General features: G+C 54.0%; 5 protein-coding genes across 5 annotated transcripts; 3 read left to right on the top strand and 2 right to left on the bottom strand.

The window, feature by feature from the left end:
- Positions 1-1229: 1229 nt before the first annotated feature.
- On the bottom strand, positions 1230-3174 carry C7974DRAFT_225025 (major facilitator superfamily domain-containing protein). Its single transcript, XM_046137252.1, has 5 exons — positions 2789-3174; positions 2482-2728; positions 1970-2432; positions 1484-1918; positions 1230-1434 (listed from the first exon to the last, which is right to left on the bottom strand). Exons 1-5 carry the CDS (start codon positions 3108-3110, stop codon positions 1387-1389), a joined length of 1515 nt encoding a protein of 504 aa, XP_045994514.1. The 5' UTR covers positions 3111-3174; the 3' UTR covers positions 1230-1386.
- Positions 3175-5322: 2148 nt separating this feature from the next.
- C7974DRAFT_378168 (G1/S-specific cyclin CLN2) lies at positions 5323-6596 on the bottom strand (the record flags this gene model as incomplete). The annotated part of the gene is made up of 2 exons (XM_046140398.1): positions 5323-6330; positions 6381-6596. The coding sequence occupies 2 exons, from the start codon at positions 6594-6596 to the stop codon at positions 5323-5325; spliced, it is 1224 nt and encodes a 407-aa protein (XP_045994513.1).
- A 1578-nt stretch (positions 6597-8174) lies between these two features.
- C7974DRAFT_378167 (uncharacterized protein) lies at positions 8175-9183 on the top strand (the record flags this gene model as incomplete). Its single annotated transcript, XM_046140397.1, has 2 exons — positions 8175-8449; positions 8709-9183. 2 exons carry the CDS (start codon positions 8175-8177, stop codon positions 9181-9183), a joined length of 750 nt encoding a protein of 249 aa, XP_045994512.1.
- A 919-nt stretch (positions 9184-10102) lies between these two features.
- Positions 10103-10617, top strand: C7974DRAFT_398749 (uncharacterized protein). Its single transcript, XM_046142349.1, has one exon. It carries the CDS (start codon positions 10123-10125, stop codon positions 10429-10431), a length of 309 nt encoding a protein of 102 aa, XP_045994511.1. The 5' UTR covers positions 10103-10122; the 3' UTR covers positions 10432-10617.
- Positions 10618-12119: 1502 nt separating this feature from the next.
- On the top strand, positions 12120-15130 carry C7974DRAFT_340078 (small nucleolar ribonucleoprotein-like protein complex subunit). The gene is made up of 2 exons (XM_046139250.1): positions 12120-13336; positions 13390-15130. The coding sequence occupies exons 1-2, from the start codon at positions 12298-12300 to the stop codon at positions 15051-15053; spliced, it is 2703 nt and encodes a 900-aa protein (XP_045994510.1). The 5' UTR covers positions 12120-12297; the 3' UTR covers positions 15054-15130.
- Positions 15131-16785: the final 1655 nt, after the last annotated feature.

Below are 16785 nucleotides of genomic sequence, written 5' to 3'. Positions count from 1 at the left end.
AGTTAGATAACCTTGTATATAGATTTACATGCTTAGCATGGAGAATGCATCCGAAGATTTGCGAACGTGCTTGTCGATGTTGACGAGATCTCTATGGCGCTGTGCAACCCTTCCACCCACTCTAACGCTCCACCGATGTCACAGGTACACTCACCAGTGCCCACTTACCCCCACACTCCACGGGACGACCCCAACCGCCCTTTGAATGTCTACATTTTTTGTCTGTGCTGTGCTAGACACTATGCTTATCGGTAACAACCAAGTAATAATTGAGCTGGGTAAGGTGATGAGTACTAACAACGCACATGACGACGCTATTACCGAGTGACTGACAGAATCTGATGACATATATTACCTCCCACCCTTCAATGAGAGACACCAGTAAAAACAGATGTGATGGTGTTAGTCTCGCCGGTACATATTGTATTGGCCGGGGGTTCGGTCCGTGGCTTCGTTTTGGTTCCGGATCCTTCCTGAGGCTCGGGGTGGGGCCGGCGGTTGATGGAGGCAATGCTAGTCTGACAAGTACTGCCGGCATAGGTATCCTGTCCGCAGGGGATTTGGCAATCGATAGCGTGCTTGAAATGATGCGAGTCGTGGGGTGAGATAGTCGCCACGCTCCGCGTACTCTTCACGGTGGTACACGCCTCTCGGTCTCTCTTTGCCGAAATCCGAACCGGACTCGGGGTTGAGATGTGCGAGCTGCTGACCTGTCCGAAGAAGAAGGTCCAGTTGATATCGACTGTTGTCGCGTCTGGAACTCACTACCGGGAGTCCGGAACGATGATGTGATGGGTCTGCTGAGCACTCTGTTGGATACACACGTGCACTGCCACATGGGCTGTCTCACTCAAATACTGGAATGTGTTTTGAGTACACCGACCTATTTCCGCTGGCCCTGATGGGAACTTCCATGTCGACCCTACACATGGTCCTATCTGAGGAATTGTTGAGTCAGATTGGCGTCTGGCATAGTACGAAGGTAAATACCAAAGTCACGATTGAATGCTTCGACGAGTGAACGCTCGGGCTGACGGTCATGTCAGGAAGGTGGTCAGCTGAGGTTTGGTCAGTGCTGCTGCACGTTAGCCTCAGCCGTATCGTCGCCTAAGAGGTAGCCAACGTACGAGAAGCGACCAGGGTGAAATTCGAAGGACGATGAGTCCAGGATTCCGCTAAGCTTATAATCTCCCTTTGTTGGAAGAATGGGTGTGCACTCAATGAACAGTCTCTGCACCGTGAACTCCGTTCAACTCTTGATACGTGATTCATAAATATATTTGTCCATCGAAGAAAAATGATACCAAGACCGTGTGAATAACGCTGTCACAAAGCAAGAGATACCGCTCTGTGGGCATCGGTGGTAGGCTGGCTGTTGGCAGCACCCTAGAAGTGTAAGTTTGCTACGACGTTTGCGGCAGTAGCATATATCGTCTGTGACATATCAGCATCCCTCGTATAATGCTACATCAGGTTGACATACAGCAGATACAAGATACGGTAGACCCAAGCCAAGACCTCCAAGCTTGATGGCTTGTATCCAAAGAGAGGCCATGAGCGGAGCGCCCACGAGAGAACCGAGCGTTTTTGTCAACATAACAATACTAAAGTCTTGCGTATCAGAATCGCCTATCGCTATGAGTTGCGACTTCACCAGCGACATAGTGAACACGGGCAAGGCTGAGCCAAGGGCGTAGATCATCAAAGCAGCCAACAGCATCCAGAACTGGAACGCCAGTGCTACACATAGCACACCGACTATCGAGATCAGGATGCTGATCTCAGCTCCGAGGTAGTTGAGACGGACTTCGGATCCATGCACGGCTCGAGACGACATGGATTTGCGGATGAGACGCGGCACGATGATTGCAAGTAACGTGAAATTAACGATTGCTTTCGCCGACAGCATAAATCCGGCCTAGATGCAGATGAGTAGACGCTCAATAGGCACAGGGAAAGTCTAGCATACCTGTGCAAACGTCCATTCGTATCGCTTTGAGATATATTGGACAAGAAGCTTTGTATCTGAGCTTGCAAGAGCGGTAAGAAAGAATGAGCACAGGAGCACTTGGAAGTTCCGACGCCCTTTGATCAAGTCGAGAAGCTTTCGTGCCGCGTGAATGCATTCTTGTACGAAACCATGCGGTTTTTCGAATGCGTTAGCATAGTGACTTGCGCGACCCTCGTCGTCGGCAAGAAGTGGCCCGGCTTCTTCTATGTCAGAAGGTTCGGATAAGGCTGCCGAAGAGTCAACGACGGTCGGCTTTGCGGTCTGAGGAAGCAGCATGATGGTAGGTATCGCGCATGTTAGAAGACCGATGTTGATCCAGAACGGTAACCAGATATTCCAACTCATCGTAGTCGAAGCCAAGGTTGGGCCCAGGAACGATACAACGTATGAAGTAGAGCTGATGTACGAGAAGTAGGATGCTCTGCCATTGGTGAGACTCGCCTAGGAAAGCACGACTGTGGATGACATACCGCTGAACATACTCATTGGCTAGCGCCGATGTCAATGCAAAGATGGTTGATTGCAACACGCATTCACCCCCGAAAATAGCTAGGAAGGGTCCCACGATGATAGCTTTCGTAGGCAAGATATTAGGGAGATACCCAATCGTGAGAGTCCATACACTCATGAAAATCCTTGGGACGAGATTGCACCAAAGAACAGTTCGAACTCCGTACCTCTCAGCGATGAAGCTGAAGGGAATCGTTACAAGGAAGTCTGACCACAGCAGAATCAGACATGGGTGAGTACACTCGGTTCATAGCAGTATTTACATACCACAAACGACCAAAGTTGTTTCCATGATACCTTGAAGCCATGCTAGTCGTTGTTGAACTTCGTCAATCTTGCACAACTTCTCAGGGATGGGTCCATGCGTCGGGATCAGGGCTCTATCATGGCGCTCGTAGTGGTCTTGACAAAGTCTCAACTCAATCACCCGATTCAACGGGAGTGTATACAGAACAGCAGAAAGGTGCACGAGGATAAGAAGCACAACGAGTGGTCTAATGGACTGCTTGTTCCTTGTGGGATGTGAGTCCTGAAAAGTAGGGCGTAACGCCCTTAACAAACGCGGCGAGCTGCTGGTTGAGTCTGTCATGCTTCATGGATACGTTGGCAACGACACTCTCGATTTGACTAGGCGTGAGTGAGATGAATTGAACTTTCGTTGTGATACGGGGTGCGAGATACATGGTGCGATAAGATAACAGTCACGTGCAAGCACTCCTCCTCAGGTGTTCTGCCTGCAACCACATCCGACCAGCCACTCAGCATTTTGTAGCATCCAAGCCATTCATCACAGCCAATAAGCCGGTGAACTGTACCTGATTAAGTCCGTTCGAGCGTACGCAGAAAGAGTCATGACGAGATTATTATAGTTGCACGCTACAGTACCGCGTGTTGCTAGGTGGCTGGTCGGACGTGCCCGGGTGCAGTGCCGGGCATGGACCTAACGACTTCGTTCAAGGCTCACCAACAACCGAGGAGATTTTGTTCTTTGACAACCTTGCGACAAAGCAAGTGCACACCGCAACTCCATCTGGCCATCCTGCCACGAAACCGGGGTGAACCCGGGCTATACGACAGCGCATTGCGCCACACCGAACCAGCCGGCAGCCGCCTCACCCAATTTCCCCCTTTTCCAATCGCCAAACCACCTTCTAGAAACGCGTGGTTCTAACACCGAAATCAGTACGAACGCGACCTCGCGACTCGTAAACGCGACTGCCCAATAGTGGCCCCCGAGCCCAATTTGCCTCCCCAGATTCGCGTTTGGGGGGGCTAACGGCCCTCCCAAGGGAGAACGACTGGGTGACGGACCGACGCCACATGTCGACGCGGCGGCATCGTGTCCAGGGATTGGCAGTGTCATTCCAATGTGATCATGATCTGAATTCCCAGACGACCTGGAAGTCTTGGAGTCATTACTCCATAGCAAATGTGTCTTACATGGCGCCCTGGCAATATCCCAGTCCCTCGTTGATGACGCAGCGTGCCCATGCTGGGTCGGCGCATCTGTCTCCACCGTAGCGCGAAAGGCATGTTGATTTTAGCTGCTTATTTGCGTGTTGTATTGACAGAGAGATTCCTAGGGTAAGCGCTGTCGTAGAGAGCACAAGCAGGAGCATGATCACAATCACCTGTGCTCTGTGTTTTCTCCATTGTTTGCGGTAGGCGCGCTCTGTATCAGAGTTTATAGAAATGTAGCTTCGTCGCCATGGAATAGACTCCAATATGTCAAAAGACTGAACCGACGCTGGTGAAGGCGGTGCCGAGGCTGGGTCTTGGTCGGCATACCGTGGACAAAGAACATTATTCGCGAATGTAGTTTCATCGTCGATGTAGGGCGACAATGGCATGTAGCCGATGCTAGTGGGTTTTGAGATGGAGATTGGTGTCTTGTACGGTTAGCGACTGTCGCATAGCGGCAAGACAGCGCAATTTCCTAGGACTTACAGGAGTCATGCTGAAGGAAGTCTACGATCAATTGTGTGAAGTGCTTCTCATGCGTGCGTATCAAGGCATCTTTAAGACTCCAGTGTTGCATAAACAGCGCTGAAACATGTTATGAGTGGATAGCACCACAGCTTGGAGTCTGCTTGCCCACGAATCTGAAACGTGATATTGCAAGACCTCAGACTTAAGAGCGCAAGGAATAGGCTGCATGGAACACTGTTGATTTGTGGATGACCATGTTCTAGTAACTAATGCTCATCACGTCCCTTTCAGCCCCGCTGTCAAGTACAATCTGAGCCCTAACACCAGGACTAGCGCACCATCAAGCCCCGAGCACCATGTTTCCCAGCGATGAATTGCATGGGTTGCAGAACGACGAAATCTTGTAAGGAAGGAAGAAGGGTATCTCTGCTCGCTTAAGCAAACAACACGGGCGAGTGAGCTTTTGTACGGCGTCTGTGTCCAATTTCAGCCTGTGTGATTGTTTTCCTCCACTCGCACTCCCGCCACAGAGCTACTCATATTAGAGGATATCGTAGATCCAAGATGCGAATATTCTGCTCTGATCGGGACCGATGTGCCGACGCAGCCTTACACTGGCGGTGAACGAACTTGTTTTTTTGTCGCTCGAGGGTTGTAACAAAGGAAATGCGGGTAAATGTGCAGGAACAGAAAATTCTTTGATATCGCGGAAAAAGTAGAGTAAAACGCTTGCAAATGCCGACAGGTGTGAAGCTATGACGCTCATACATGAAGATTTTTGGTACAACGGGTATATTCACGGTTGTAATCGAGACAATCCATGATTATGCGGAAAAGATCAAGACGACAGCTGGTCCTAGCAAGGGATATGTTTACATGTGCTGAGGATGCAGGTATGAGTTCGGGAAATATTGTTGATGTGACGACATGTTTGGTGCCGGCTCTGATGTTGGTGTCGACGGGAACATCGAAGCTGGTTGTGACTTGACGACATGGCCGGCGAACTGCCCTTCACCATCAGGAGTGATTGGTGGTGTGAGACATCCGTTGTTCATGATGGCGCTGTAGGCAACCTTCTGGGGTGTTGAGGGTCCGAATTCAGAAACATGCTTGGGCTCCTCGACGGTGAGTGTTGGCGGTGGTGTCGGGGGCGAGGCGGCTGCCCTTTGAGCGTTGCGTGCTTGCTGTTGGAGGAACTCATCGACGGTGGCGACGACGTTGGAGAGATGTGTCGAGGCGTACTTCCTCGAGAGGACGGGTGATGGCTGATACAAGTGGTTTGACAAACCCATAACGGTCTGGGCATCGTAGGCACCAGCCCACTCTGTAGGCTTAGCTTGAGGGCGTGTAAGCACACACCTTGCGAGTGCAAGCGCAGATCTAGCGAGGACCGAAGGCGGTGTGGACACAAACTCCTTGTGGAATAGAGCAATCTCCGCGATGTAGAGTGTCATGTGCTCAACCTCGGCATCGTAAGTCGACGCGGCGAGGGCAATTTGAAGGAATGCGTCCACGGTGGGGTGACCAACGATCCAGTTGAGAGTTTGCAACACGTGCCATTCCATCTGAGTGAACATCTCGTCGTCGTAAAGCGAGCAGCACATAGACTTCAGCTCCCGAACGGTGGGTACCCGGTCCTTCTTGTCACCATACTTGGCAGCAATGAGGAGGGCAGCACAGCCAACGAGCTGGTAATGACGCTTGTACACAACACGGCGAGAGCAGTAGCGATCGAGGAGGTTGACGGCAAGGAAGAGAGTCTCGGGTAAGAGCTGGAAAGCGGCGTGGGCCTCAACCAGAAAGTCGAGCAGGTAAGGGCGCATGAACCACTGGATTTCTGTCTGGATGTCAATTGAGTTGACGTCTGGCAGTGTTTGTGTCTGAATGTTGTTAGCCGGAAATTCCATCATGCGTTCACTGTAGCACCGACCTCCATTGCCATCATATGCTCCATGATATCCTCCTGATACTCGTCGGCAGTCTGTCTTGAGAGATCCTCTGCGAGAGCCCGCTGTTGCATCCTTGCGAGACTGCGGTGACGTTCCCTAGCCTCAGCGCGGAGGACGTAGATACCATCATCCTGCGATTCTGTAAAGTACGAGTCGCAGTGCCCGTAGCGGGATTGTGTGTGCTGAGAGTAGGCCATTGTTGGGATGTGGAGTGAGGTGGGTGATGGTTGGGTCGAAGTCGATTCGCTTTGGTGAGAGAGTGTGATGGCTCGGTGTGTTGGCCGGATTAGAGAATGGCAGCCTGATAGGCAAGTTGATGTCGAAGGACTGTATGTAGTTGGATCTAAAAGGAAGGTGTTTGGTCCGTGATTCCCGGGGAGCTTGCGAGGCGGGAATATGTATGATCGAAACCTGAACGCAGGAGGATATTAGTCCGCGTTCACCTACGTCTAGATCGCGTAGCAGTGCGCGAGGGAGTACATACCTTGAAGAATTAAAGTATTAAGATAAAGAACGAATGAAGAGCAGAGGAGGACAGGAAAGGTACAGTAGAGGAAGTCGGAAAGCTCGAGCCCCTTGCTAATTGCATCCAGGAGCTAGAGTGAAATTGGGCGGGTTTGATGTGGGGCGAACACTACTGTGAAAAGGGATGACAGAGCACGAGCTAACGAGTCTGCCAGGGTGTGTTGCTAGGCGCTGGAATGCGGACAATTCCAATGCTGGCAGTCACTGAGCTGCGTAAGGATTAGTTTCAAGCAGTTCTGGTGCGTTTTCGGAAAACCTACAAGTTTTGCAAATCTTCGGTTTCGAAGGTGCAAATGACTGTTGCGAGATAGAGCGGTTTGTTAAGCCTGAATACGACTGTTGAAACTGCAGTGGTATGGTCAGCGCAAGTCCGCTATACGATGAATAATGAGCCGAGATGTCATGCAATGATCCAGTGAAATGAGAGTGAGCCAAAGTGGTAGCTGTTGGTGAAGGGTGGAATGGAGCTACGGTAGACTCCGGATCGGTACCGCGTCAGGAGCACATGTGAGTTGAGTGGCCAAATTCAGTGACAGATCCGCATCACCCATAGGTAATAATGACGAAGCGGTATACGAGGTTTGCTACATGCAGCCTAAGGTCGGCGCAGCACAACGCGACAGACAATGGCAGCGACATCCATAACCCCAAGCGACTGATCCAAAGCCATCAGAGTTGGATGAGCGAAATGTAGGACGAAGACGTGACCGTGCATGGGGTGCTACAGCGTCGACATCATGGCACGCAATCTCGTGTGGGCTGTGATGGCGTCGCCGCCGTGATCGCGAGTCGTGATTTGGCGAGACAGGTTCGAACAACGTAGACAAGTTGCAATCCGATGGAGAGTACGGTATGTGTCGCCCTTGGTTCGGCCTGCCACCCCTAGCCAACAACATTATGCAACGCCGAAGTTTACAATCCCATTGTACGTCCCTGGATCTCGTCGTTCTGTCATTCGCAATGCTCGTTCCGCCCTCATGTCGCCCTCAAATGCCGACATTGTCCTCAATGTTGTCGTTGTGTTCATATTCCTCGTCATGGTCTGTGCCCTTTGTTCCTTCCTGATCGGGATCCTTGGATGGAAGAAGTCGCTGATGGCAGGTGCTATCCAAATTCGAGGCAACGGCCGAGGCAAACGGGATACACGGCAAAGAATATTGAAACAACGACCTACCTTGGTTTCAAGAGCTGACACAGGTGTACAGTGGGGTCACACGAGGCTGGTCGTATAGGAGCCGAGTCGGACAACGATGGACGGAGGTACAGCGAAGGCGTTCTTGACTACCTCTGCGGCCAGCGAGAGGACAGGAGGCGGAAGCGGAGGGAATGGGAGGCTGAAGGTCACCAAGTGGTCTGGCACCTGTCAGGGTATCCTATTCGTAGAGAGACGGTCGGGGTGGAGTGAGCAGGAGGGAGGGTTTTGTGGAAGGATAGGGCCGAAGAAATTCAGCGCCGCATCGAATCCAAGAAACTCCGTGCTCGACCGTAGTGGGGGAGAGGATGATAAAGAGGAGGTGAAGGGGAGGTGAGGAGAGGATGATGTTCTTCAGACGGCTGCAGCTCTCACAAAACGACGGGCTCTCAGCGCGCCCAGGAGCCATAGTGGACCGCGCTCGATGGCTTGGAGCGACGGGCCTAACCCTATCGCGGTCGCGCAAGTTCACAACCTTGAAAGTCAAGGAACACCAGCCAACCGTGGCGTGTTCCGCCGGCGTCGTGGATCCATGGCGCTTTGCTCTGGCAGCTCCCAGCCAGGAACACGCTTGATATTGCACGCGTTGCAGCCCGTATCTTCCGCACGCCGCCCCCTCTGTCTCGCGCACCGTCACGGTGCTTGGCTGCCGTGCTCGCGGCCATGGCCATTCAGTAGCGACCAGCTGCTGTGCCCGCCGGAGCCTGCGCTGCAACATGCAACAGTCGCAGGGTGCCGTTCGCCGTCTGGCGATCGCACAAATACGTGACGCCTGCCGTGGCCTCACAACGCGTCCCAGTGTGGCTCCTAGCCCGCGGCGACTATCCACGTTAGCTGGCCGCCGGGCTGAAATGACCGCGCTGGTGGACTGGCTGTCATGCTTGCGAACCCCCGCCGAATCAGGCCTTGGGAGCTTCGCCGGTCAGCCTGAAGCCATGCCAGCCAACGCATGCAGCGACCAGGGTCAGGCTCTGAACGCTGGCCAATGTGTCTTCGGCTGCACACAGGAAACATGCTGCGCTGCATGGTCCAGTAGCCAAGACCTTCAATTGGCAGCGCTGCCGTAGGTCAGACTCTGCGGCGTGGTTCCCCTGGCATTTGGTGCCAAGTGGCAGCAGATGCCTCAAAAATGTACCCAACGTCATGAGGTAATAGTAGGAGTTCACATTCGCTTACGCACTCCTGTGCTCGCGGGTGCATACAGATGCCTGCGGGTGGTTGCGCCCTGTTCGAGGTTACACGCGAAGTCTCACTGTCGAGTACCTGCAAGCAGCATCATTCCCGTGTCCTGGTGATCTCACCAGCTCCATAGAAACACGCAAACTCAATGCGAGCGATTCAGAGTAAACAGACCATCAAGCCCCACGTTCACGCTTCCGCATGGTGGGTGGGGTGCTCTAAGAGAGACTATCGCGCGACCATCGGTACCGAGCTTCGTAGCTACACAGTGGAGGAACACAGACTTCCTTACTGATGAGACTTCAGGTCTGACCGTTGAAGCGACTGCTTTGCGGGCATCAAGATCGCTGCTGCTGCTGTTTCGGCATGCAATTGGGAGGCGGCCCATCTGCCTGTAATTGACACGCCCAGCAAAGCATCCCGCAGCAGGTCTTCATCTCGCGAGATTGCGCATCACACCCACGGGTTGCAAGCATCAAACCCATGTTGCCGAGCTGGAGGCTTCCAGAAATCATCCGTGGTTGACCTTCCCTTGCAGGTCCTAGCCACTTCTTTTGCGGGGTTAGGTCAAACGACCTTTGTTCCGCTGCATCGTGACAGCATTTGAGCTTAGACTTAGCAGAAGTAATACTATTCCTGACGCTGACCGCTGTGGGGGCAAATCATCCGTATCGTGCCTTCAATGTATATGCTGATGAGCAAAGCAGTGCCTCTTGCAGGTACAACACCGAGACATGGCACGGCGCCCTTCAGCTGTGCGCGTGTCCCTGCAATTGCACCAACGAAGATTCAATTGGCGTGTCTGCGGGCGTCCAGCATATGATGCGATGGTTTGGGTCCGGCAATTCATTGTGTGCGGCTGGGAGGCACATCGGCTGCAATTGACGCATGCTAGCGCGATCTTTCTCGCATTTACAACCTCGGACGCCATCCAAAAGCACCGTTTAGACGCAGCAACCGGCAACGCTTTCTCTTGGTCTGACTATCGCATGCAGCTACTGTGTAGAGCTTGCACCCGGCTTCCGCACACCGTGTCTCGTCTTAAGGCTTTAGGCCAGCGCGCAACTAACTCGTCACGTCCGCGATGGTTACGACCGCGAACACAGCGCGTCTTGAGCCGCCATTGCACGCGATAACGCGAACCAGGAAACTTTTGCCTCCAGCCCAATTCGTTTGTTCCGCTCCGTTCCATGCTTTGTCTCGTCCGACTGCACACCGAGTCTATCGACGCTTAAGTCGTGGACTCTGTGGGCCTCATGCTGCGGCTACCGTATCAGCGTTGCTAGCAAATTTGCTCAAGACTTTTCATCGCGATCTTTCAGATTGCGGGCCTCGTGAGCAGATCTTCACTTGTCCTCCACAGCAACCCGATGCACTGCGCCGACACACGTTGTAGCACCAGGTTTGCGGATGGGTCCCCTTCCTCTGGCCTAGTCGCTTGCTAGGTTGCCTGGGACTCTGGGCACACCGCATGAGCTGTGACAGATCCTGTGCAGCTCGCACGACACTTGTAGGGCAAACTTTTCAACGTTTGCAGAAATGGCTGCTGGGGGTGAAGTGCATGTTTCAATAACCTGCCCTACCTGTCTCCCCTAATACAGCTGCCAGCCCAACGATAACAAGCCCGGCTGCGCCCTGACTCCCGAGTAATGCAATGGATGAAGGGATTGACGCAATGCCGCTGTTTGGCGGAAGATGTTACCCCCGCTCGGCGGTCAAAGCGCAAGTATTGAAGGTTCAACCAATGCAACATTACGAGATTGTCACAGAACGGTTTTCCCAGGTACCATTAAGCACGCGTTGAGAGCGCAACCGCACTTCGGGTCGCATCCACGCGTACCGCGTAGAGTGGTTACATGGTTTGCGCGGCGTCGCGGCCAGCCTCTGAAACCGGCCTTGGGACGCCCAAGGCGCACTGAAGGCGATTCATGTTGATCTCATGCAGCGTGCCAGATGGTTGCACATCAAGGGGCGCCAACCCTGATTGCAGTCAAGTTCCGCCGTTGACTCTAGCATCACTACAGCAACGGAGTGCGATGACGTTCATACGCAGAGCTAACTACGTGCGAAGTCTGTTGCGGTTTGTGGAAACTGGACCGGATGCTTATCAGGATAGCTTTCCGCCACGGGTCTCACGAAGGTGTGATTATGCTGCGTCACAAGCTGACGAGACCGCAGAAGCGAGGGGCATCCAGCTGGCTTCCGTTGCCCGCGACACGAGGAATGTTTACGCAATGCCCAAGCCGGTGATCGTACAGCATCGTTTCTAATTCTGGTTGGAGCGGCTGGTTGCGGACAACGGCCGAACTTAGAGGGCTACAACGTCCAATACTCGTCACTATCGTAGCAAGCCATGTAAGGCTTCACAGAGACCTCGGGAAGTTTATCCCGTCAGGCCGCGATTTGAGCCGAGTGAACGTAGCCATAATTCTGAATGTCGAGCCCAATATACCCAGCCTTCGACAGCCAACTGCCGCACTCAATCTTAGAGCCTATAGCCCTATGCACTGTTGTCCATCCTCCAATCCAAGATATGATTGACTGAGAAGTCACAGGCTTTGGCGGGGTGCGGCTCGGAGAGGTAAGACTGGCGCTTGAGTGTTGACGTTCTGACAGTGCGTGACGGCTTCAAGATGCCACACGACACCGAGACTCCACTAGAGAGGAAGACAATAACCTTAAGAGCATGTTCACCGGTCTGATGGAAGCAGATGGGTGAACATGGTCTTGATGGTTTGATGGATAGCGTTCAGAGGATGTGGTCGTTGATGAAGTGAGGTTAGATGTTGCCTAATCAGCGGCGCTAGGAAAAACCAAAGAGCCGAGCGGCAGCTGCGACCCACTTGTCTCCACAAAAACTTCTTGCGAAGACTTCGAAGAGTTTGGGGTGCGACTTCACGAACATGATAGCCGTAGCGTTGGTTCGGTAGCGCACGCTGATATATTGTGTGCGGTACTTTTGAATAAAGCTTGCGATATCCACTTCCAAACTATACGATATCATGGACATCCACAGGTCGCGTTTCGTGCCTTTCCCGCCTTCTGCAATCAACGCCCTAGCATTTTCACATACAGAACCCGAGCATGGCCAACAGGAACCCGAATCACTGAGACTCGCCATTGGACGCGCCAACGGCAACATTGAAATCTGGAACCCGGCGAATGGGGCATGGCTACAAGAGAAAGTCTTTTACGGCGGTAAAGACCGAAGCGTGGAGGGTCTGGTATGGACGCAGAACCCCGACCAAAGGGACTCGAGCGGCAAGATTGTACCCGGACGCTTGCGACTGTTTAGCATCGGCTACTCGAGCAGCGTCACCGAATGGGATCTTGCAACAGGTCTCCCCGCGCGCCACTCGAACGGAAACCACAGCGAAGTGTGGTGTGTTAGTGCACAGCCGAGGGCGAAAGGCAACACGATCGGAGCCGCAAACGATGCAAGCGCATATCAGAAACTTGTAGCAGGCTGCGCAGACGGTACCCTCGTCCTCCTCTCCACCGAAGACGATGATCTCCGCTTCGAACGATTCGTTTCCCGGGCGTCGACGAAGAAAGCTCGTGCTTTGAGTGTTGCGTACAAAGACCGTGACACTGTTCTCGCAGGCTTCGCAGACAGCATGATCCGAGTCTTCGATACAAGAAATGGCAATGTTATCCGAAACATTTCGCTAGGAAGCGGACCTCATGGCGGCCCGAAGGAGATTCTGGTCTGGAAGGTGAAGTGCCTTCCAAATGGTGATTTTGTGTCTGGCGATTCTACTGGCGAGATCAGAGTCTACAGCGGCAAGAACTACAGTCAGACGCAGCGAATTGCGGGCCACGAAGCAGATGTGCTGGACTTAGCTATCTCTCGCGATGGTACTGGTATCTTCAGTGCTGGCATGGACCGCCGCACGTGCTTCTACACCTGCAAGAAGTCGCAAGGGAACAAGGGACAGAATGGCAAATGGCGCAAGGTTTCTCATCAGAGGTACCATGAGCACGACGTCAAGGCGATGGCAACATACGAGGGCAACAAGATCAGTGTCGTCGTCTCGGGAGGTGAGAGATGTCTTCTTCGTGTCACGTTGGCAAACCGCTCACATATATCACAGGCATTGATACCCAACCTATTGTCGTCCCTCTCCGCCAGTTTGGTCAAGAGCTCAGCCGTGGTCTGCCTGCTCTCCCATCTACTCCTCCTCTGGTGAGCGCACCAGAGGCACGAATTTTGGTCAGCTGGTGGAACACTGAAGTCCGTATCTGGCGCGTCAAGCCCAACAATGACGGCACAGAGAAGCCCAAGGTGGTCGCACGTTTGGCTCTACAGGGAGATGAGAACATTACATCTGTCTCGATTACCCAGGATGGCGAGCTTCTCTCCGTCGCGACCGCAGATGCTGTCAAGTTGTTTCAGCTCATTCGCCCGCAGTCAGGAGCGGAACCCAGTCTTCGAATTCGAAAGATTGAGATGCCAGATATCGAGGGAGCAAGGAATGTTCGCTTGACAGGAGACGGCAAGTGGCTTGCTGCAGTGACAGCCACGAATGAAGTCAGGCTTGTCAGGATCGTCAGAACAGCGGACCCGGATGACGAGCCTCGTCCTCTAGCTAAGATTGCGCGCCTGCAGCGTATTTCTCGTGAAGACACCCGAACAACGCCTCTTACCGGAGAGCACGGATCGTACGAACGCTCTATCAACCACGCAGAGTTTTCTTCTGATGGCTCTGTGTTTGCTGTCACCGACCTTGCAGGGTACATCGATACGTGGGTTATTGAAGGACACGAGGACGTCACCGCTCCCGAAGTGGATATTGACGATTCCGCTTCGGATGCTGTCGACGACGAAGAGTCTGATGATGACGAAGAGGGATCCAAGGAACAGGTCATATTCCTTGGCCAGAGATGGATACGTAATCCCTCTGGACACTTGTTGCCCCGTCTCGACTCCACACCGACACTACTATCGTTCCAACCTAGCACGGACGACTCTCGGCCACAACCGAATGGCAACCCTGCTGTTCATCCTACACGATCCAACCCCCACCCCCACTCACGGGAGGTGCCGACCACGGAGCAGAGGCTGCTCGTCACATCTGCAAAGCAGCAGCTGTACGTCTTTGAAGTGATCGCAGGCCGCTTATCGGAATGGTCCAGGAGGAACCCGCCATCCAGCTATCCTTCCGAGTACCGCATGCTTGATCTGCCAGCTAAGGGCTGCGTATGGGACGTTTCTTCCTCCCAGCAACGGCTGTGGCTGTATGGTGAGAAGTGGCTCTTCATGTTCGATCTGAGCAAAGACTTCCACATGTCTGATGAAGGATCGAAGAAGCGAAAGCGCGACACGGCGACAGATACTCCGAGGAAGAGCACCAGTGGAGCTGGCGATATTGTCCCCTCAAAAGAGAGCACGATTACAAAGATGCGCAAGTATAGCGGCGCACCAGGCAAGGATGCAGGAAAGGCGAACTGGGTGGACGTGCACGCCCCCCGGTCTAACGCGCTTGAAGATGACGACGAGGGCGAGTCTCACCCCCTCGCGGCCCTCCGACGTACGGCCACGCAGGACGAGATGACCAATGGGGACGTGCCTACCGGAGGTGAGGTAGCAGAGGTGGAGCAAAAAGCGAGCTGGTGGCATACGTTCAAGTATCGTCCCATTCTGGGCATGGCGGCGGTTAGCAGCGAGCAGGGGCAGCCGCTCGAGGTGGTTCTTGTTGAGCGGCCATCGTGGGATCTCGATCTACCACCTAGGTTTGTTGGGCCACATGAAAAGTAGCTTCCTTTTGCCCTTTGCGGAGATGTTGCATTGTTCGGCGTTGATACCTCTAATCGAATTTGATTCGACATTCACACCTTCATTTCCACCCTCCAGTGATACACATGTTTGGAAACGCCGAAGAAACACCACGGAACCTCTATGCACCGCAGTCTTGAGGTGTTTAAGCTCAGTTGGCTGCAAAAGGTACCAAGCTTCCGGCCCAGAGACGCGTGGAAGTTCGATACCACATGGCAAGTGGATCTAGACGGGCCTTGTCTTAAGCAGTGACTCGTCAGCCCGCAGTGCGTGGCTCATAGCGTGTTTCCCCGAGGCCGAGTGGCAAGGATGGGCGCAGACCACCTGATACAGTGCAGTCTTCATGTTGGTGAGATTGCCAAGCCATGCTCGCAATTCAGACGACCGGACTGGCGGAGTGAAGTCGACAACACGTGATGGGCAGCGTACAAATCACGAATTAATCGGTGAGACAGTCGTCGCAAGCATGCTCAAGCTCAACGACAGCTGCGCTGATGTGAGACGTTATCATGTACTTGCACAGGCACACGCATTATCAGCACATGGAAGTGATGATAAGTGGTATCTTCTAGGACTGGCAGAATCTGCGGTGATGAGCGGTGATGGGCGGTGATGAGCGCAAGGCTGCGACAAGGAGCACGGAGTGACCCGTATCCCGTATCTTGCGCATGCGCAAGCTGTTTCACCCCAGAGGCAACGATGTTACAAGATCGACTTTGACAGCCCGCACTTAAAGAGCGATCGACTTGAAGGCTGACGCAGACCAATGACGAGACGCGCCGAGGCCGTCGCTGCAGTCGCCACATGGCTGGCCGCTGCACGGCCAATGAACAGACAGCACAGGCAGAGTCGGAGTCGAGGACACAGTGCAGTCGCAAGCTGTGGTATGGGCTGCGACGACAGGTCGACGACCCTAAGCGAGCTTGCGTGGAGGAAGGGGCCAGCCGCTGGCGTAATGTTATTCCTCCGCCCGTTCCTGAAGAGTTTGCGTCGTGGGCGAGCTATTGATTCACCAAAACCAACCGACATCTGCACCGGTGCACACGCGTACGTGGGCTTCTGTGGCGCCCGAGCAGATCTCCGCTCCACAGGCGCAGCTGCGCGCCTGACGAGCCTGCATGGTGGCACACAGAGTGCAGAGCGCGCTTGGGACGCTGGCAGCCGCGAGGAAATGCAACAGTGCAACAGTCGCCGGCTTGGGTCGCGTTTGCGAAGGTGCCTACCTGGTGCTAGGGTGCTAAGCAGCAGGGAGGGTCGCGCGCCAAGCGGACCTCGAGGCGTCGAGGCGCAGAGCGTTCCTGTGGTGCCGTGACAGCTAGAGCCTACATACGCAATCGTTTGGCCGCTCTGTCGTGCAGGCTGGCGGGCTTGGCGGCCGCGTGGTAGTGCCAGACGGCGAGAGCAGCACCAGAAGTAGCGCCAGAGGCAGCGCCAGAGGCAGCAGCAGCCGCAGAGGGCCGCCGACGCAGCGCACGCAATGCATCGCGAACTGGCGCTCTGGCGCGCACGCATGCGGTTCGCGGGCGGTGCGCACGCAACGGGCAGTCGCAGCATGGGGCCGACTTGCAGGACGGCGGGCTGCTGGCCAGGCTGTTGCAGGTCTTTTGCGTGGACGCGTGTCGACCGACGAAGCCCCTGCCGAAAGCGGCAAGGCGCGCCTTTCCGCTCTTGCCCCATTCCCGCCCTCATGATTACCCTCCGTCGCACCCTCGCT

This window comes from Boeremia exigua, assembly GCF_020726555.1.
Source record: "Boeremia exigua strain MPI-SDFR-AT-0100 chromosome Unknown C7974scaffold_9, whole genome shotgun sequence".
Taxonomy (NCBI): Eukaryota; Fungi; Ascomycota; class Dothideomycetes; order Pleosporales; family Didymellaceae; genus Boeremia; species Boeremia exigua.
This window is presented reverse-complemented; position numbering and strand designations above follow the sequence as displayed.